At 43.2% G+C, this 20,923-nt stretch overlaps 4 protein-coding genes across 5 annotated transcripts; 1 reads left to right on the top strand and 3 right to left on the bottom strand.

Moving 5' to 3' along the window:
- Positions 1–31: 31 nt before the first annotated feature.
- LOC6567523 lies at positions 32–6,429 on the bottom strand. The gene is made up of 2 exons (XM_001993873.3): positions 6,005–6,429; positions 32–5,953 (listed from the first exon to the last, which is right to left on the bottom strand). Exons 1-2 carry the CDS (start codon positions 6,387–6,389, stop codon positions 141–143), a joined length of 6,198 nt encoding a protein of 2,065 aa, XP_001993909.1. The 5' UTR covers positions 6,390–6,429; the 3' UTR covers positions 32–140.
- Positions 6,430–6,645: 216 nt separating this feature from the next.
- Positions 6,646–7,069, bottom strand: LOC116805786. Its single transcript, XM_032740120.2, has 2 exons — positions 7,003–7,069; positions 6,646–6,945 (listed from the first exon to the last, which is right to left on the bottom strand). Exons 1-2 carry the CDS (start codon positions 7,016–7,018, stop codon positions 6,785–6,787), a joined length of 177 nt encoding a protein of 58 aa, XP_032596011.1. The 5' UTR covers positions 7,019–7,069; the 3' UTR covers positions 6,646–6,784.
- Positions 7,070–7,724: 655 nt separating this feature from the next.
- On the top strand, positions 7,725–19,446 carry LOC6567524 (broad-complex core protein isoforms 1/2/3/4/5). 2 transcript variants are annotated; one of them, XM_032739740.2, is made up of 3 exons: positions 7,725–8,440; positions 15,364–16,389; positions 18,572–19,446. In XM_032739740.2, exons 1-3 carry the CDS (start codon positions 8,236–8,238, stop codon positions 19,225–19,227), a joined length of 1,887 nt encoding a protein of 628 aa, XP_032595631.1. In that variant the 5' UTR covers positions 7,725–8,235; the 3' UTR covers positions 19,228–19,446. The 2 variants fall into 2 exon arrangements, with proteins under 2 accessions (XP_032595631.1, XP_001993910.1); XM_001993874.3 differs by lacking the exon at positions 18,572–19,446 and adding an exon at positions 17,025–18,542.
- An 82-nt stretch (positions 19,447–19,528) lies between these two features.
- Positions 19,529–20,907, bottom strand: LOC6567526 (26S proteasome non-ATPase regulatory subunit 6). The gene has a single exon (XM_001993876.3). The coding sequence runs from the start codon at positions 20,789–20,791 to the stop codon at positions 19,622–19,624; it is 1,170 nt and encodes a 389-aa protein (XP_001993912.1). The 5' UTR covers positions 20,792–20,907; the 3' UTR covers positions 19,529–19,621.
- Between the last annotated feature and the right edge of the window lie 16 nt (positions 20,908–20,923).

Below are 20,923 nucleotides of genomic sequence, written 5' to 3'. Positions count from 1 at the left end.
CTTAGATTAAAACCATATAAAACGAAATTCATTCAATGCAAAATTATATATATTATCAACACATTTATAGCTATATAATTAACATGATTATTATAGAACTATTGAATATCCGACTAAGAAGTTGTTGCGCCTATTCACATTCACACAAGTTGGTCCAGGTGTGATTTTGGGGCATTGTGCGCCTGCCACCACAGGCTGACAAAGTGCCGCAGACTGAAGAGGGCGAGAACGGAATGCACATCCAGTTTCTGATCGTTGGCCAGCCAGTCGCAGTATTCGATGCGTGGAGAGGCGTAGGTGCCGCCATAACTTCGAATATGCCGCACGCTGGCGATTTGTGCTGGCCAGTGGCGGGAGCAGCAGTCGAGCAACAGATCCAATTGTGGAGCAGGCAGTGCGATCAATTGCTGACCACTGCTGCTGGCGGATGTTTTCGCGAGCACATTCAACAATCGAGCCAGGCCGGCTATGGAAATGCGTGGCGACAGCAACGGCAACAGATGGAGCAGGACACGCTGTATGCGCAGCTGGATGTGATCATAATCCGCCAACTCGGATTGACTGGCGGCGACGGCAAACCACAGATTATTCACAATGCTAATGATGCCCTCGATAATGTCGAACTGATGGAACTGTGTGTCACGAATGACGCCCTGCAACCAGGAGAGAATGCCAACATGCTCGAGCATAATCTTTACGGCGCCAGGTATTTTCACGCACGTGGAGAGCACGGAGAGCAGCAGCAGATTGGTGTCCAGTGTGCCCAACTGGGAGCCATAAAAGCTGAGCAGCACCTTGAACGTATTGGTGGACACCAGCAGAAAGAGATCCGCACTGCACTTGATGCCATTGCTCAGCAGCTGGACAATGAACTCCCGATACTGCTGATGCTCCGGCTCCTGCGAGTAGAAGAATATATTAAATTCGGGTATCGTTTGGAAATTGAAGCTCTGCTTCAGCTGCAGATACATCATCAGGCGCTTGTACAGCAGATGCGTGGGATCCGTGCTCAAATTGAAGCTGTGCGCAATGAAGAGGACGGGTATCAGCGGCACTCGAGGGTTGCCACCATGATGTCGACGCTGTGCTAGCCACGAGTCACGCAACTCCTCTAAACCCGACTGGATGTTATCGTAGGCCTGCGTCCACAATGGTTTCTCGTAGAACTTCGAAAGCTCAAAGTGGGTGCGATAGCGTTGCTGGCAACACGCCGCCGCCAAACGCATGTCCTTGTCCAACGAGGACAGAGCACAGAAGCTCATGGCGAGCAGTCCGTTCTGGACGGGCCACTGGGCACGCACGACAGATTCGGGCGCGAAGCAGTGCATCATTAGTGGCAGCATAAAGGCCGGATCATAGCAGCGCTCATAGATCTCCTCACGCTTCGGACACAACCGGCGCAGATCCTGCGTAAATGTGGAGCAGCCCTGCTCCACACGTTGCTCCAGCGAGTTGTCACCAAATCGATGGGATTTGCTGGCGGGATTAAGAAACTCCAACTCAGGCAGTTGTTGGCTGGCGTGCAGTGTGCGCCAAATGGGAAAATTCTCGATGGTGTACTGCGAGGATTGCCGCACAATCAGCGCAAGCACCTGGGCCACATTCGTCTCCTGCTGTTGCAGCTTGGCGCGCTCATCTTCGTCGACGGCACGCAGTGCATAATGCGCCACAGCGCTCTCGCCCCAAATGAAGGGGCGATACTGGCTCAGACCGACATCGAAGCGTTCGTAGTGCTCCAGGAGCGCCAGGGCATAGCGATCGGCGGGCGTGAGGCGGGCATGATAGGCACCCAGGATGACGGGTATGTGGGCAGAGTGGAGAGCGGCGGGCGCTTTGCGTGCCAGCGTCTCCAGCAGTTGGAGTAGATGCGTCTTCACAGCGCTCGGCTCGCCCAGCAGATGGTCATAGCAACAGGAATGGGTGCAGGCCATCTCGTAGAGCAGAGCAGCATCTGCATTGGCATTCTCCTCCTCCTGCTCCGCCTTCTGATCCGCGTACAGTTGATCGCATAGGTAAGCCATCAGCTTGAGGAGCAAACCATTGGTGTGCTCCTGCTCAGGGGTGCGCTGCTGCTCCTCGGCCATGTGCATGGCCTGTTTCAGGCAGCCGCGACAAAAGTTGAGCCAATGCGGCGCATTCAATAGGCGACTCCAATCGAGCTGCTGCTGCCCCAGCTGCTGCCACCATCTGTAGCAATCATAGGCCAGCTGCTCCAGTTTTTCCAGCTGCACAGATTGCTTCTTCAAATCCAACGCCATCATTTGTACATTCAGATGGATATAGCTAATAAAGATGTTGGCTTGCTGCTGCTCATCCTTGCTGGCCTCGTAGGCCTGGCTGTAAATCTCTCGCAGCACACGCATCTGAAAGAGCTCAACAGCATCGAATTTGAGCTGTTTGTGGCAGTAATCCAAGCACTCGGATTTGGGCATACAGTGGGCAATTAATGCTGCACTCGCATCCGCATGCTCCCGATAGATGAGCGCAGCCTTCTGCGGTTTCTCAATGCTTTTGAGTATGCCATTCTTGTAGACCTGATAGCAACGCTGCAGCAGCGTCGCCTCCTCGAACTGTTGATGATAACCACGACGGAATGCGACATCCAATAGTGGATAGATCAACTCCTTTTGCTCCACATGCGCCGACAGCAGTTGTGCAAATGTCTTAGCCAACTGCGGATTACGTTCCAGGAGCAGGCAGGCGATTCGCACAGCGGATTTGCTCAGCTTGCGATTGCTTGTGGAAAAAAAGCAGCTGAAGAAGGCGGCATCGCAGCCGGCCAGATGATGATGCTGGCTAAGCAGAAATTCCAGCATAGCCAACTCCAACTGTTCTAGCTGCTCAGCGGGTGCACTCTGGCAAAATTCACCATAATATTGTTGCAGCTGCATCAGGGATTCACTGCAGTCCACGGGCTCCGGCAGCTGGGCGAGACGACGCAACAGACGCAGGAGAAGATCATAGTAATGATGGGCCTTGAGGTAGTGCGTCGCTTGCAGTCGGCTCGTGAGCAACTGCAACATCTGCACACATTCGCCGGCACTCAGCTCAAAGGCATCGACGAGGGCAACACACTCCAGCAACTGTGCCGGCTGCGTCACTTGCTCCACCTGCAATTGGCTGATATTTCCTACGGCTATCTCCAATGCCATTACCAGTTGCAGTCGGTAGTGGGAAATGTAATTGCTAAACTTGGCCAGACTGCGACAATGTTCGCTGAGGCGTCGCAGGAATCGCACATAGTTCAGCTGCGTCTCGCTCGTCTCGCTGAGCAAGTGCGTCGCACGCAGCTGGCTGAGACGAATGCCGTAAATATAGTGAAGTAATCGCTGCGTGTGCGTCTCCTGCTGCTGCTCCTGCTCCTGCTGCTCAACTTCAGCGCTGTTGTCCTTGCCATCCAATTGCGATGCAATCTGTAGCAGTCTGATAAGTGAATCAGCTATGAATTCCGATTGATCCGCTTTGAGTCGCTGGCTGGTAACCAGTTGGGTGAGCATAAAGAGCAAATTGTGTGCATAGATCATGTTGCGATGTGGATTACGCAGACTCCCAGCCAAGTGCAACTGTTCGCCATCAGCCAACTGCAGCTCAAAGTGATCCTCATCGCCTGCTGCTGCTGTGCCCTTGAAGATGACATCAAAGGAATCTTTGTCGGACTCGCCCAACACGGCTTGCTGCAACGCTGCCAGCTGTGGCCAGTGCTGGGCAATAGTTGCGGGCAACTCAGTCGGCTGCTGCATATAGTCCATGTGCTTGGACAAATGAGAGTTGTACAATTGCTGCACCTGCTCCGGTTTGGTGTGATACTGATGGAGCAGCACACACACCAGCTCCACATAGGCATCGTAGGGTGGCTCAATGGTGACGCCCTGAAACAGCAGCGGCATCATTTTGCTCAGCGTCAGAGTCTCCACATATGCCTGCACCGTTTGACCCTGTTCGATTTGGGTGAAGAGCTGTCGCAAATTCTCCACATTGCTGGCGGTCTCCGCCGTATTTAATGTTGGCAACTCCTCCTCCATCAGCGACAGATCCAGTGAGAGTATGTTGAGAAAAATGCTTGTCACCATGTCCACGGTTTCGGCATCGAAGCCAATTAAGGCCTCCAGCCAGATGTCAATCTCATAGCTTGAGGAATCAAACATGCCCGTATTCTGGAACAGACTGTGCAGCAGTTCACCCGCCTCCAACTGGACGGTGGCATCGTCCAGCATGTAGGCCTTGATAAAGGAGCGCAACACCTTCTCGAACAGCTTCTCCTGCGGATGCAGCGATCGTGGAAACAGCAACAGAATCGTCTTAATCGATTTAAGCTCCAGCTTAATCTTTTGCACCTTGTCCAACTGTTCGGGCTGATCTTGATTAGATTGTGGCAGTGGCTCATCAAAGTTAGTCTCATAGAGCGGACGCAGCACATCCAAATAGTCAAGAATTTGACTGGTCTTATTCACAAAAGCGCGATTATCCTTGCACATGATTAGGATTAGGTCGAGAGTGACCGAAAGATGAGCCAGTACATTGACTCCCTGCTCCTGTTTATTCTGTATGCTGAGGTACAGTGAGTACAGTATACTCTCGATGGGCGGAAAATTTATGAGCAAATGATTCAGCAGCTCAAATTTGAATTTACGCAATGAGTTTCCAGCACGTTTCGATTGCTCGCGCAGAGCAACAGCGCCAACATAATTGCTGTACTGTGTCATCATGGCGAGGAGCAGGCGATTGACAGCGAGACGCACTTGGAAGTCCGGGCTCTTCAGCATGTTCTTGCTGACGATGTGTAGCAGCGCCTCAATGGGCAAACATAGCTCCTTGATCCAATAGCTAAAATCGGTCAGCGTCATTTTGTCCATGGCCAAAGCTAAAGATGTTGGCGGCACTGCTCCAATGATTTGGGCAAGCAAATCAATTCCCTTGGGCAAATCAACGGCCTGCAAACGCTGCGGACTAACCAAGAAGGCGAAATTTCTCACCGTATGCCTGCCGAGATCGGGACAAGCATGTAGTGTCTTCAAGATGAGCTCCGTTTTGCGTTCATCAGCATATGGGCGAAATAAGCTGCCCAAAATCTTGCCCTGCAGCTTGTTGTGCTTCTGGCGATAGTTGGTCATCGCGTCGAAGGTGATGCCATGTTTGCGTGACGTGAACAGCAGCAGCAGCAGTTGATGTGCAGCTGCAGCAACTGCATCTCGCTCCTCAGTCATAATGCTCTTATCGATCTCATTATTCTTGCTGTCCTCCAGACCCGCAGGTCCTTCCCAATCGTAGAGGCGTCGCAGATACTTGCAACATTCCAAATCGAAGACGTGCACCTTCTTCGTCTTCAATATGCTGGAATTCTCGAGGACATATTGGCGCAGTGTGTTGAGCACAACGCAAGCGGTGACATGATCATCATAGTACAGGCCCTTCACCAGCACACGAATCAACTGGGCACGATCGAGAATATTGCGTATGAGCAGCTCGTTGCCATCGACGAGAAAGGCGAGCACAAAGTGAATATAAGCCTTGCGCACGGTGTCCTCATCGTACTTGTCATGCTTTGAATGGGACAACATTTCGCCCATGATGCGCACATTCGAGAGTATATCGTAGGAGCTCAACACCTGCCGCCCCAACTGCGAATCCAAGCATACAATTGCCGTAAGCAATTTGAGTGCGCTACGCCGATGCTTTGGTTGCTTCGAGTGCAACAATTGTTCAAGCAACGCACCATGCGCTTTGAGGAAATAACGTCCGGCATGGGCAGCTGACTCCAGGTGCTCCTTCTGATTGCTCAGTATTTCCATGATGATGCGTTGCAATGCCTCGCACAGGTAGCCTACATGAAGCACATTGCTTGTGTCGATGCGATTGAAGGCTTCAGCCAGTTCCAGTGGCTTGCCACGCTTCTCAATGTACTTCGCCACAATTCGGGGACGTTGCTCGCACATGTACAGAAAGTGGCGCAGTTCTGTGGAAATTCTTATAAATAAAAGCTAGAAATTATGTGGAATTTGCTCACCCGTTATAAAGTTATTGCCGAGCAGCTTGCTGCGAAAATGCAGCATTTTAAAATCATTTGGAAAACGCATCAGTTTCTCCTCCGGCTCAATGCCCGAATCGGGACTGGTGTCAGCTTCATCTTTGCGATCCTTGCGAGGTTTTCTTTCCTTCTTCTTTATGGATGGGGTATCAGTCGTTTCTTCAATTTCAGCCTGCACTTGTGGCTCCTCCTCGATCTGCTCAACAGTCTCCTCTTTTAAACCGACGTTTCCATTTGCATCTTTGGTTTTTTCCTTTTTTGACTGCTTTGCCAACTTTTTTGGTACGGCGATTTCAGCGTCGTCCGTCTGGTCTGCGACTGCTGTTTCGTGTTTTCTTTTACGCTTATTCGTTTGTTTTGCCATTTTTAACTGTTTTTAAATGGAATTTCATAAATATTCAGCGAATAAAACCCAATAAAACGTTGAACACAAATAACACACAAAAACTGCGGCATGCACGTGTTGTGCAGTTTGCATATCGATTACTTTGCACGAGTATTTTTCAGTATCCATTCTTATCATGTGCGCGCTTCGGCAACAGTTGGGTTTATAGTGCTGTAAAATGTTGTTTTTGGGCGCCGAGTCACAGTCCTTAAAACAATTACTTATTTTTATTAAATAAGTTATTAAGCTTTTTTTTAATTTATTACAGTTTATATGTCAAGAAAATTACTACGATATTAGATGATTCATTCTTCAATTCTTCTTCAAATATAATTCAAATGCAGTACTGTGTAATTCTGCAATTGTTGTTTCGGTTAGTCCACTTCGAGGGCTCTGTTGGAGACGCCTTCACCAAATGCAGCATTTCCGGAGGAGCCATTGATCGCATTTGTGCCAGGGAATTCCGGCAATGTCGTCGTCCGTTGCTTAGCTGGCGCTGGTGGCACAGCTGGCAAATCAACTGATTTACCTCTACCTTTTCAAAATCAAATACACATTAAGATGTTGATAAATATGTATATTTTTTACTTACTATAACAACAACCCATGATAATTGAAAGATGTGCGAAAGAAACGCCCCTACCAAACAGTTGAAAGTTTTTGAAATACTAAATCAAAGAAATCAAACCGGTGACCAATCGGCAATGGTATCTATCTACATAAATACATGCATAGAGTTAACGTACAATCGTTTTACAGTTTTCTGATAAGAACTCTTTGTTTTTGTTTTAAAATATATATATACAAAGTGGGTTATCTACGGTATTTTTTTTGAGCGCATAGGCCAGGTCGACTGTGTCTGTGAAATTTTACAAGTAGATAAGCCTTTATCAATTATGAATTATACAGTTCGCGCCTGAAAATTTCCCAACAAAAATGTATCGATTAATTATATCGAATAGATTTTACATAAAATGTATTTATTTATTAAATGTATGCGTATTATCAGCTTATAATGTGGATTTTCCAGCAGCGACATTTTTCAGATATGTTAAAGTTTTATGAGCGACATTTAAATTTCATTTTACCCGCCATCCAATATATTGTTCGATTTACAGCACTGCTTCGTAACAGCTGTTTTGTTTGTGCGCATGATTCCTAGTTTCTCTCATTCTCTCTCTCTCTCTCTCTTCCACTTTAAGATGGAGAAACGGCGAGCGAACCGAAACGTAAACAGCGCCCGCTGCCATTTCACGCTTTTCTGATAAAAATGTTTTAAATCAAAAAGTGTTAATTAAAACCCAAAATCAAAGTCAATGTGGCTGTGGACGCAGACGGTTCGTGTGCGCGTGGAACGTTGTACAGAAACACAATTCAAATACGTTTGCAGCCAGCATCTGCTTCAATCAAATAATACAACATTATTATTCGCATCCAAAAACTCAGAGTGCGACGGCGTTTGGCGCTCGTTCGTGAGCGTGCTTTTTGCATATCTTTTGTGTTTATGTTCTACCTGACATTCTGGAGCATCAGTTGTGAATGTCAGCCACAAAGTGAACGAACCAACGAATGACTGCCCCAAAGCAAATAAACAAGAATCATTAAAAAAATCACGACAATAAAACACAGACTTGCTAACGCTCAGATTTCTCTGAATTTCAACAAGAAAAAGGAAAAACAAAACAGAAAAAAATCCCAATTATAAAACAGTTTTGCGTGGCAAATAAATAAAAAATAAAATACACTTGCTCTTGGCTGGGCCGTGAAACGCCGCCAAACAGGCAAAGAGCCAGCAGCAGCAGTAATAACAACAACAACAACAACAATGGACGATGAGTTTAAGCTCTGTTGGAAGAACTTCCAGGACAATATTGCCAGCGGCTTCCAGAATCTGTACGACAGAGGAGATCTGGTAGATGTCACCCTCGCCTGCGATGGCAAATTGCTGCAGGCACACAAAATTGTACTGGCCATTTGCAGTCCGTATTTCCAAGAGATATTCACGACCAATCCCTGCCAGCATCCCATCAGTAAGTAGCCATTAAATATTTATGTACGTTATCGTTTGTGGCACGTTCTTTTCACAAGTTCTGATTTGCTGTTTAGCATTTGTTGTGTGAGTTATGCGTTTGTTTGCCCAAAATGTTTACGCGGCGATTTCCATCAGCAGACATACATATATAATAAAAATACACTAAAAATACACACAAATGTCGAACAATTGGTGCTTTTTTTGTATTTTATCACTGATATGGCCGCTGTCCACACCTGTCAGTTTATCTAAGCACGCCCGTCACTTGTCGGGTGCCCAAAAACCTGCACAGCGCTCCCGATATAAATCAACTCTTTTTTTTATAATAAATTTGATGTCACATTGAATAGTTATCGAGATAACTCACCAGCTGTGTGTGCACTCATCATACGTACTACTTACATTTATACATATATATATATAATATATAAATATGTATAGCTATATTCGTCTGACTTCCGGCCTTGCACCTACTCCATTGCACCTAATCCATTGCCCAGAAATGAATTTAAATTCTAACATCTTATTTTCGGGAATATTTCTTATTTCATTTATTTAATATTTGCTTCAATTTTGCATATGAAATTTTTGAAATACCAACAAAATTATTTCTTCGAAAAATCATAAAATTTCAACTAAATAATGCGGTCTGAGAATATAGTAAAAGCTAACAGAAATTAGAATTAGTGTGAATTTTCCATTGAGTCATGCGTTTGACTAACTGATTTTGATTGAGATCATCTTAAAACTAACCCTTTGAAAATGATCTATAAAAATAATCAAATCTAAAATAAAGCGTATATTATAATCAATATTATTTAAAATTTTTGTTAGAAATTAGAAGCGTTTTAGTTTGGAGTGAAAGCTGCATGGAATTTATTGAAGTGATCACAGAGAGAAGTCAATTTATTAAGATCACAGATAAATCAAATGTAATGAAAGATATTAGAAATTAGAGTGTTAGAGGGATCACAGCAAATATTCCTCATTTAAATATCACTTTCGAATCTGCTTCTAATAAATCAAAAATCAAACAGAATTAACTGTTATTGCTTGCCACAGCTGATAGATAATCCTCCATTGAGGTGTTGTCGTTGTTGACGCCACGTTGTCTCTAGCTGCAGTTCCAATGGGGAGTTATTGGCCCACTCCAACTCCACCTCCTTCCCCCAATTGCAACTCCAACTCCCATGCCACACATACAGTTGCTGCCTTGATAAGAAGCCTGTTGCAAAGCTCCACTTGAAGTGCTGTTTGGTGCGTTGCTGACCTCATCAAATGTACATCAAATGCTTAACTCAACTCAACCTAGATATTATGCGATACGGACTCTGGAATTGAACATGGATATGATATCGCCTGACTGACTGACTGACTTGCCTATGTTGCCTGTTGCCTGCCTCACCGGGTTGTTCTACACACATTTGCTGCACGGTGGCTTTATCAGATCAAGCGGCAATAAACAACTATGTTTTATCTTTCAAGTAGCAGTAGAAATGTGCTACCTAACAACAACAACAACAAACACAACACAACAAAAGTATTATTTCCAAAGATAAAGAATATTAATATACGCTATAAATAATGCTTTTGCGTAAAAAAAAACTTATTATAAATAAACGAAGTCATAAGGCAAAAAGTAAAGGTGCTAACTAACAAGCCAAATGATTTACTTGCTATTGTTGCTGCTGCTGCGTGTTACACACAAATAACAACAATAACAACAACAGCAACAAAAAAACAGCAGCAACTACAAAAGTCAAACATTTTATCTTTTTATCGCGCTGAACAATCATTTATTGCCCAACTATGTCTAACGGCACTTCTGTGTCCACCACCAAAACCCAACCCAACCACTCGAAGAAGTGTTTTTCTTTTTTTTTTCCTTCGAGATATTGATTAGGGGTGCTCCATTTGGTTGGTGTTGTGCGATATGAATTGCTCTATTGATATAGCCCTTGTCGTTGTTGTTTCTACAGTTGTTGCCGTGTCACGATCGATATATATACAATATACAAAATACCAAATACAAAATACTTAAAGAGCAACAGACCAATACACACACACATACAGAGAGAGAAGAGCCACTTCTATTTTATCTACGCCATTTTGTGTGGCCTCGTACAACGTTAATCCTCGTTTATTATCTATTTTTATTTAAGTTTTATTATTAGTGTTATAAATACGAGCAATTGGTGCTTCGAGTGTTTATCAGCATTATTTTCGTATTTAGTGCCTCTGCTTTGTTGGGTATCATTTTAAAAAATCATAAAATAAGATTTTCGACTTATGGCCAGTTGGCCAGATAACACACACACACACACAGCCTCAGTGGTGTGTGTGTGTGTGTGTGTGTGTGTATGCGTGTGTTCTATTGCCACTTAATACAACCTAAAATACAATTAAACGACTGGCTAAAACCCATAGTTTCCTCTTCAAGTACTCCCAACGATCGAGGCCTGTGGCTGATTCTTATTTGTATTTTTTTTTTTTTTTGCTGATATTAGTAACAATGAATGAAGATAATATAATATCGACCGGTGAACTTGTCGTAAATATCAAACACATTGTTATTTTATGACTGACTAACAATACTAAACTAGTAGCAGGGGCGGCGTATTCAGGAAGCTTCAAAAATTATATATAGGGGACGGTAAAAATAGCCTAAATATAAATATGAATAATCCATTTATGAAGGTAGTAAAAAGCACTAAAGTATTTGCCAAAAAAAATATTTTCGAAAATTGAGGAAAGTAAATTGAGGTCAAAAATGTACATATTTTTGTCAATTAATGTGAAATTGTACACTTCATTTCGATGCCGACAGTTTCCTTCAATCAACCAGTTCTGTTCTATCGTTTATCGGGTACTTGGAATTCCTCTTTATTTACCCCTAAAATGCACGCCCTTGTCTCCCAGTTGGTATTACGTTTTTTAACCGGGAGCACATTTAGATAAGCGTATCATATAATATCAGACTTTGAGCATATGAATTTTCTTCAGTTTTTATTAGGCTCTTGTGTTGTCAAATGGTAATTTATGAGTCAAACTGTAGTAGCAACAAATAGATTTACTTATCGCTCTGACTAAATCCTTAGCTAATGCCCCCCAAAATACATTCCTTACTATAACATAGCTACGATATGCGATAAGCACTAAAGTACTGTGAAATATTTGTATTTGTAAAGTTGAGCCAATGCTTTGATGATATAGATATTTGTCATATTTGAATATATATCTAATTAATATCACACCAAATCCTTCTTATTGTCTTAAACAAAATATGTAATTTTTGAATATAAATCTAACTTATCCGTCTGCCTTAATATCATTGTAAATTATTCCATATTTAACAAAATATGACACACATAGTAAATCAACTTTTATCATCCCTCTGCACATTCTTCAAAAAATAGATAAAAACAAAACTTCTGATTCATATTCTTAAAACGATCAAGATACATTTGTATTTTAAATGATTTATTATTATTATTATATATGTATATACAATATATTTGTATATATAGTAATAAAGGAATGGATTTTCAAAATAGTACCCTGAAACTATATAAACCTAAATCATTCATTGAAGGCTATGCTGAAGATCTCAGTTAAATATGTTGCCAAAATGAGGTTTATACCTTTGTCAAATCCATATATGGTAAATCAAGGTTCTAATATATTTTGATATCTTAGAAGGAGGCATACGTGGTAAAGTGCAGTTAAGCGCTGGTCTCACCTTTAATCGGATTGTTGTAGAGGCACTAACACTACGACTACGACTACTGCCCCGTCTAATATGGCGTTTCCAGATAACAATTATTTATGAATGTTGGAGTGTGTCGACATTGTCGAAATGCGACAGCCAAACACAGACCACTCCAGAAGGCACAAGCGTTAGACGACAACAATAATAAATACAATAACAAAAAACACCTATTGGCGTTCTGATTCGATAAACATTTATCATAATCATAAAATAAAATTGTTTTCAATAGCAATCGACTGCAATCTTATTGGTCGTTGTACCTCAAGTGGGCGGGCTTTCAGAAATTGGGTGTTGTCACAAGAATAATTCGGTCTGGAATCGAATTGAAAAAAAATACTTACTTATATATCGTAAGCTGTGATTTCTCTGTGCATTTGTTCTGTTCTGTTCTGTGCTGGTGCTCCACATGGTGATATCAGTAGAGATCAGCGGGGTTCAGGGCATAAAACAGAAATGGCTTTGTCTGATATGCATGGTACACTTAAAGAAAACAATTACATATTCATATTCATCACAATCTAATATTGATATTACTGAAGTACGATTTCGATATTTCAAAATTTCAATTATTCTATTTATATAAATATATACCTAAAACTGATTGCGTGATCTTCATCACATGTTTGATTCATTATTCATGATTAAAACAAGTTTTGGGGATCTTGATTATAAGTAGATTGAAAAAAAAACAAACAAAATGTGAAGATTTTAGAGTATATATGCTATGTATATTAGCAATATTCAATAATTAAAGGAACAGTGACTTCAAATATCTATTAGTGAAAAGCAATCACTCAATTCGAAATCATATTAAGTATTTCCTACTATAGAAAAATATTTGTGCCTTGTCTCAAATTTGCTATTTGTCAAACATCATTCATATATATATATATTTCTCTCAGTGCATATGGATGCATAAGCATCTTATTTTAAGCATAAACAACCCAGCTAGCTGGCAACGACAATTGATGATCGCTGATCATCGGCCCGAATTGTGTTGCTTGTAATTTGTATTTTTGGAGAATGTTCCTTCTTATCAAGAGCAAACGCTTATTTATCACGTTCTCCGTGAACTTTAGTCAAAGTTTATCTACAGATTCGTTCCACTTTTATATTGGTTTATTTGGTTGAAAGATTCAAGCATGCTGTGCTGCCCGGACTGTGGATCTCTTTGTCGCATTGTCCCCAAACCGATCGATTGCGATGAATTCGACTTGCTTTCATCTGTATCGCTATCTGTGTCTGTAAGTGAGTCAAATATTGTACGGATCTGTAAAAACGTGCAAATGACACGTAAAAGTTAATATTTATCGCTGATAAGCGCAAAACAGATCGATTAGACATTTTTACGAAATGGATTTGCAAATGATAATGTAGATCGCACCGTATCTATATAGGATCAGCAGTCAAGCTCATGTGTAAGGCTTTCAGATCGTTGAGGGTTATAAGTCCTATCTCTCTCGCTCTCTCACTCTTTGCATCTGTCTCTCTCTCTGTTGCTCCTATGCGTATACTGGCCGGATTTTGATCTTTGCAATACTTACAAACACGGACGTGGCGACGCACAGATACGAGTCGCAGATAGCGAATGACGGCGTTCGGAGCAACTCAGATGTCAGCGTCGCGCGGTCAGATTAAGCAACAGATGATGATGATGAGAGACCAGTCGCTCGATTTCATATATAGAAATTGTTATTGAGAACAAGTGATAATATTGTTTTTTTTTTTCCTTTATTCACACATTTTATTATTTTAACTAGATGTTGATGCTATGTGCCTGCCTGCATACTAAGTTCAGCGTATAGCGAATCGATTTATACTGTTCAGTTCCTTTTATATTGTCTATAAGTTAATTTAAATATTTTGGATACTGAGGACAAGTCTTACTTCTGAAATCTATAAAACCATGACTACAATTTATATGACATCTTTTTTAGAAAACAGCATATTTAAAAATAGGTCTTCAAAATGGAATATTCAAAAATGGTCCAAAATCAAAAATACACAATCCTTCGTATTGTGATAAAATTGTCATTTTTTGTAACATGTTTAATATATTGGATACAGAGTTCATTTTAATGGGAACAAGTCGTAGTTTTGAAATCTTAGTTTTGGGTTATATAAAATGATTACACTTTAAATCCATTTTTTAAAATACATTTTCAAAACAATATCTTCAGAAATGGCCCAAAATACGAAATCCTTGTATTTATTTCACATGTAGAAATTATTGTTGTGATTATTAATGATTGTTTATTCATTTTCATTAATTTTATAAGTGTTTTTATAGATGTTTAGTTTGTTAGCAATTCCAAAATTATAATTACAAAAGTTCTAATCTACGAGTTACTGTTCCAAAAACCAAAAACAGAAAAAAAGTGTATAAAATGATATAAGATTTTGAATTGGGACATTTTCAACTGGGCCACAGGGGTCGAATTAATATGGACCACTGTGCCGAGAAGTAGTCTCAGTTTCATTCGCAGTCTGAGTCGGAGTCCCACACTTAGCCTCAGCAGAAACAGAAACACTCGGACAGTTTCCATAGGCCGTGTCGAAAGGCAGCGCCAGTTGCCGGCGATGATATGACATGCTACTTATTTTATAATTATTGCTTGTTGTGGTGCTGGTGCTGTGTGCTGCGACTGTTGTTGAGTTTATATTTAAGTTTTTCAGATTTCTTATCGTAGCTGTTTTTATGTATTGATTTAGTATTTGAACGTTTCGATGATAACATCTCCACTATGAATCTGACCTCCTTTCATGCTGATGATGATGTTTTCGTTGTCGTACAAACAGAAAAACGTATAATTATGCATACGTACTATATATAAATATAGAACGTAATACAAAATTAACACAAAAAAGAAGTACAACAAAAAAAATTCCCAATGCCAAAAAAAAAAAACAGATACGGGACTTTAAGCTGGGTAATACACAAAAAATAGATCATTAAACCGTATCCGGTAAATAAGTATTTCCTACAACTTTGTACACTTCTTGATTATAAACAACTTTTGTCATCTTAAAGAATAGATTATTTTTTTAAAGAATAAAAGCAGAAAATACTTATGTGATCCCTTCCACACTTATTTACTGTTGATGGCATTTCAATTCATGCATCATTCTTCTTTCTTTTTTTTTTATTCTAGTTATACTTAAGGATGTGAGCTTTAATATCATGTGCGAGCTGCTGGAGTTCATGTACCAGGGTGTTGTCAATGTGAAGCACACAGAGCTGCAGTCATTTATGAAAATTGGCCAGCTGCTGCAAATTAAGGGGCTGGCAACCAATTCGAACTCGCCACATTCCGGCGGCGGCTCCAGTGGCGCATCGGAGAAGTCCGCTGGTCAAGTGACAAATGCCGGCGGCGGCGATGAGCTCAACAACAGCAGCAACAGCAGCATCCAAAACAACACAAGTGGCAAAGCTGATGGAAATGATGCCAAGAGCAGCATGCCCAGCAATTCCCGTACACCCAATGCCTCACCCAGCGGCTGTCGAGGAGGAGGAGGATCATCCGTTGGCGATGTGAATCATTTGTATATGCAGAGTAAAAGATCTGCGCCGACGGAATTCAACAGTGATTCCCTGTCGATTTACTCGCGCAAGCAGCTGCGTCGCTCCTCGGCTGGCACTGGGGAGAGTGGCGATAATCCGGATGGCGGCAGCAGCGGCATGGATAACCCTCTGAATCCCGAGGAGTTCTTTCTGCCACCCATACCGCACATATCCATGGTGGAGTCACGCTACGATCTGGGCAGCCTGAAGCGCGATAATGAGGTTGGCGGCTTGCATCATAGTGCAGCCGGATCTGGTGGTGGCAGTGGTGCATCCAGCTCGGCAACAGCTGCAGCAACTGTGGGCACACTGCGTAATCCCTTTGCACCCGCCTTCAATTTGGACTATAATAACTTTTACAAGGCAACTGGCAACAGTGGCGGACCCAGCAGCAGCAGCGGCGGATCCAATAATCTACCAGGTGTTGTTGGTATTGGCCTTGGCCTTGGCAACAGCAGCAGCAATAACAATAGCAACAACAATGGCAGCAACAGCAGCAACAGTCTTGGCGGCGGTGGTGGCAACCTCGTTGGTCCCGCCACCGAATACCCCAATGAGCTGTATATGCCCAGTGACTACTCTAAGAACTTTGCCAATCACATGGACATACCAGCAAGTAGGTGGCCCCCTCACTCCGTTTATCGAATCCAATTCGCATCTTTGCTTGTTGTTGCACGCTTGTCTTGGCTATCATTTCGCATATAGATTTTATTTTGTTTGGTTTGAAATTTACATTTTACAATTTTTGGTTCACACATAATCCGCACAGCACACATCATCATGAACAATGCCCACCTACAACTTACTAATCCTCAATACTAATTGATAATGTGGCTTAAGACAGGGATGGAACCCAAACTGAAATATTCATCAGTGGATTGATTGATTTAATGGCCATCCATCCAAGCTTGTTGTTTATTTTTCCTGCTTTGTTTTAATACGCATTTATATTCAATTAGGCATTAGAATTTGTAGTAAACAGAAAAACTCCGCCAGTGGTTTCCATCTCTGGATTAACCACCGTAATCTGCACAGCTCGCAACGACTGGACATACAGCTTTGCCGATCCGCTCGCTCCCGTCCAGACCTTTTTAGCCCGTAGCCCTTTTTTTCCCTTTTGTACATAACATCCGTTTAAGCGTTAAGCGTTTTAAGCATATTTTTGGTTAACCGCCAACGATTTGCCTTCCCCACCCACTAATCTTCCATAATATTGTACGTATATTTTGATGCTGCTGCATTCCGGATTAGATGGCACCAACATGGTCATGCTGTCGACCACATCGCTGCTGCACGGCAATTGTGTGTTCAATCGCAACAACACCGTCGCCACACAGCAGGGCATGAAGACCTATTGGCTGTGCAAGTCCTATCGCATCAGCATGTGCCGGGCACGCTGCATCACACATCTCGGTCGTATCATATCCGCGACTGGGGTCCACAATCACATGCCACACATGCGTGGCGGCAACGGTGCCGGCAACGGCAATGGCAATGGCAATCTTCCGCCCACAACAACAACAAACAGCAGCAGCAACAGTTCCAACACCGGTCAGACTGTTACGCCCAATCCGAATCCCGGTCAGACGAACTACAGCAGCATCTCCGACGGAAATGGATTGGAAATGAATCATGCAACGGCTGGAAATAGTTCAGGTTCAAGTGGTCGCTTGGGTGTCAATATATTTGGCAATCAGACGACACCAGCATCATCGCCCGGAGGCCATCATTCCGGTTCGCATCATCATCCGCATCATCATCCTCCGCATCATCATCATCCGCATCACCATCATCTGACGCAATCGATGCCCAATCTGCTCGTGCAACATCACACATCGTCGCAGCACACCAGCATAGACCAGCATGGGATGAGCACGGGACCGCCACCAGCTACGCTGCCAGCTGCCGTGTCCAACAGTGTCATCCAAAATATTATGCACAATCCGAATCTGATGCATTTACCAATGCAGCCACAGACGCACCCACATCCACATCACCAGCAGCAGCAACACTCGCCACATTCCCATTTGGAGCTGGGTGCATCGGGTGCGTCACTGTTGCCACTATCGCCACCCCCGCACATGCAACAACAACAACAGCAGCAGCAGCAGCAGAGCCCGCAATCGAACAGGAGCAGTCACTCCATGCACGCCACTGAATCCCCGCTGGGCATGAAGAGTCCACCACCGCAGCCAACGGCGCCAGCGAGCCATGAAGATGCCGAGCAGCATGTGGATATTAATGCGAGTGCGGATGGATCAGCGGAAAGCGCGGCGGGAACAGCTCATGTCATCGACTCCATAACGATATCACCTGGCAGCGGTCACAATTTCAAGATTGAGAACATCTAAGAAGCAGCAGCAGCAGAAACAGTTTAGCATTTAAGAGAGAAGGAGGCGTTCAATTTATTTATTATTGTGTGCGGCTGGAGCCGCCGCTTAGTTAGTATTTTTGTTTTATAGATTGATTTGATTTGATTTGATTTTAACCATTTATGTATATTTGATACATTAATGTACATATGATGTATGTATGTATGTATATTGTAAAATGCAAATGAAACATACTCTCATTCGACTACTTAAATGGCCATCGTTTTTTCGTGCCGGGGCAGGTAAGTCAATGGAGAGAGAGAGAGAGAGAGAGAGAATCTGCATGAGACGAATCTAATTTTGGGGCTCATTTGTGAATGTCCGAAATCCGTCATCAAACATCTTATACTCACACACACACCAGACACACACTCACACACACACATACGCTGAATTGTTGCCAAAATCTTGTGTATTATTTTATAGTCGCACCCGGCGAACACTGGTTTCAAGGCAAGCTCGAGTTTATGCTGAGCCAACGCGGCAAACCGCTCCTCGTTCACGATGGACATACTTTTGGTATACAGTACGTGCGCAAGGATAAGAAGTACTGGCAATGCAATCTGTCGCGCAAATTCAATTGCAAGGCACGTGTGACCACAACGGACACCGGCGAGATCATTGTGACCAACAATGAGCATTGTCACACCGAGATACGGCAGCATTTGCGCAAGGACTACCAACGCAACAAGGTCATGATGAATGCTCTGATCAATTTGAGCACAACACGTCTGGCCGATTTGCGACGTCAAAATCTGGCCGGTTTTAATGCATCCATGGGCATGGTGCCGACGGCCTTAAGTCAAAGTTCACCCAACATTGATGAGGTCGTGCAGAATCTGCATGATCTTGCCAAGGCCACTGCCGAGGCCAATCAGCAACAGCAGCGGGCAACTGAGGCGGCGCTTAAATACGAGAACGATGAACCCTTGGACTGTGGCATTCGCAACTCGGCTGCTCTCGAGGATATGGCGCGTAGCTATATTGCCAACAAGAGCGTCGATAATGACAATAATATGTGCAGCGATCTAACCAAAGAACAGGATTGGAAATGCAAAAACGAAGGCGCCGATGTGCACTGATTCTATTCAGTTTTGAATGAGTGTTTCAAAATGCGCGCAAAGGCAGCGTTGCATTTTCGATAGCGGCAACTGGCGCCACCTAGCGAGTTTTCGCTGATAGCGACTTAGATTTAAATTTACAATTTAATCAAATTAAGTACAAAACAAAACGGAAAGCATGCAAAATAATACTCAAATAATAGGAACAGCGCCCCACACCAAACGAATTCCAAAGAATTTAGTTAATAATCACTTGATTAGCGAATTTAAGACACAACTATTGACATGACAGAGGTAAAAACCAAAAAGACAGAAAACTTGAAATTCTATCGTTTCATAATATAAATGTTTTAGTTTTTACATTTGTAATAATTTGAATTTTCTTTAATAAATTTTATATGTTCTTGGGTGTAACTTAAATATTAATGACACGGCTCAGCTTCTGTATGCGATTGAGCAGAAGATCGCCCTGCTTAATCGTGGCCTGATATTGCCAATTTTTATTATCCGGCCGATTCGTCTCCACAATGCCCCCGACACGATCCACCTTGGCATGTAAACGACCGGCAGCAATAAATCTGGACAGCTCCTGATCGATGTAGTCGACGGTGACGCCAAACGACTCCGCCATATATTGAAGCGTCAGCGAACGGTACGATTCCAACAGCTGTGTGTAGCCCAAAATGCGCATCTCACGCACATAGTACCGATAATGCGGATGAACGAGGTAGTCAGAGCGCAGTTGCTTCTCCACCTGGGCTAAATTCACGTAGAACTGCTCGTACTGGCAGTTGAAGAGCGAGAAGAGAAACTGCTTCACATCGGGCAGGCCGTGCAGAACCTCCTGTATTTCCGAACCCTTCACCACCTTCTCCCTCAACTCATTGCGGGGCAGGGCAATCATTGACACATACACCGTATAGCGGACAAATGTTGGATAGTCCATCAGCTCGTACGAGGTGAAGGTGCTGACCGTGTCCAGGAAGAAGGTCGCAGCAGCTTTGAAATCACGCACTGCCACCGAATAAATGCCTTGGTAGACCTTGAGACGATTGCGACGATCCCAATCGCCTCCCTCCTCGATTAAATACTTTGCCTTGTCGATGTTGCGTGTGATCAGATCATGATCCAAATAGAATAGCCCCAGGCGAATCAGATGGAAGACGATGTCGAGTCGATGGCCCAGCGACACTGTCTTCTCGTATGTCTTGCGGAACGCTGTCTCCGCTGCTGTCTTGTCTCCAATGCGACACAAGTATTCCGATTTCTTTAGATTCGCCTCACGCACTTCCATCTCACCGAGATTCTTTTCTGCGTCCTCAATGGCGGCGTCCAGCAGTTCGATGGCAATGCAATTCTGTTCGCGCATCCGTGCCAGCATCTCATTGTCCACGATCCAGTTGAGCTCTGTGCATATGTGTTCATACCACGGTGCCATATTATCGCCCCGAATCGCATCCAGCAATTTGGTTTTGAGTGCCGCATCTTGTTTGTGCTCGGCGAGTGTGAGCAAAAATTTGGTTTGTGCCAACTCAAGGTTGGGATTCTTCTCCAGACCCTGCTCTTCCAGATTTTCAGTGGGCATTTTGCTTATGCTTTTGCTTTACGTCTCTTCTATTGACTATTTTAGAAACAGTGAAATAATCTCTGAATGTTTTGTGTCAAAGCCGCAGAGTCATGTACAGACCTAAAGTTGGCTGCGATTGTGAATTTGAGT

The sequence above is a fragment of the Drosophila grimshawi genome, unplaced genomic scaffold, assembly GCF_018153295.1.
Source record: "Drosophila grimshawi isolate 15287-2541.00 unplaced genomic scaffold, ASM1815329v1 contig_311, whole genome shotgun sequence".
In the NCBI taxonomy this organism is placed as follows: Eukaryota; Metazoa; Arthropoda; class Insecta; order Diptera; family Drosophilidae; genus Drosophila; species Drosophila grimshawi.
The sequence above is the reverse complement of the archived record's forward strand: the minus strand, read 5'-3'. Positions and strand labels throughout refer to the sequence as shown.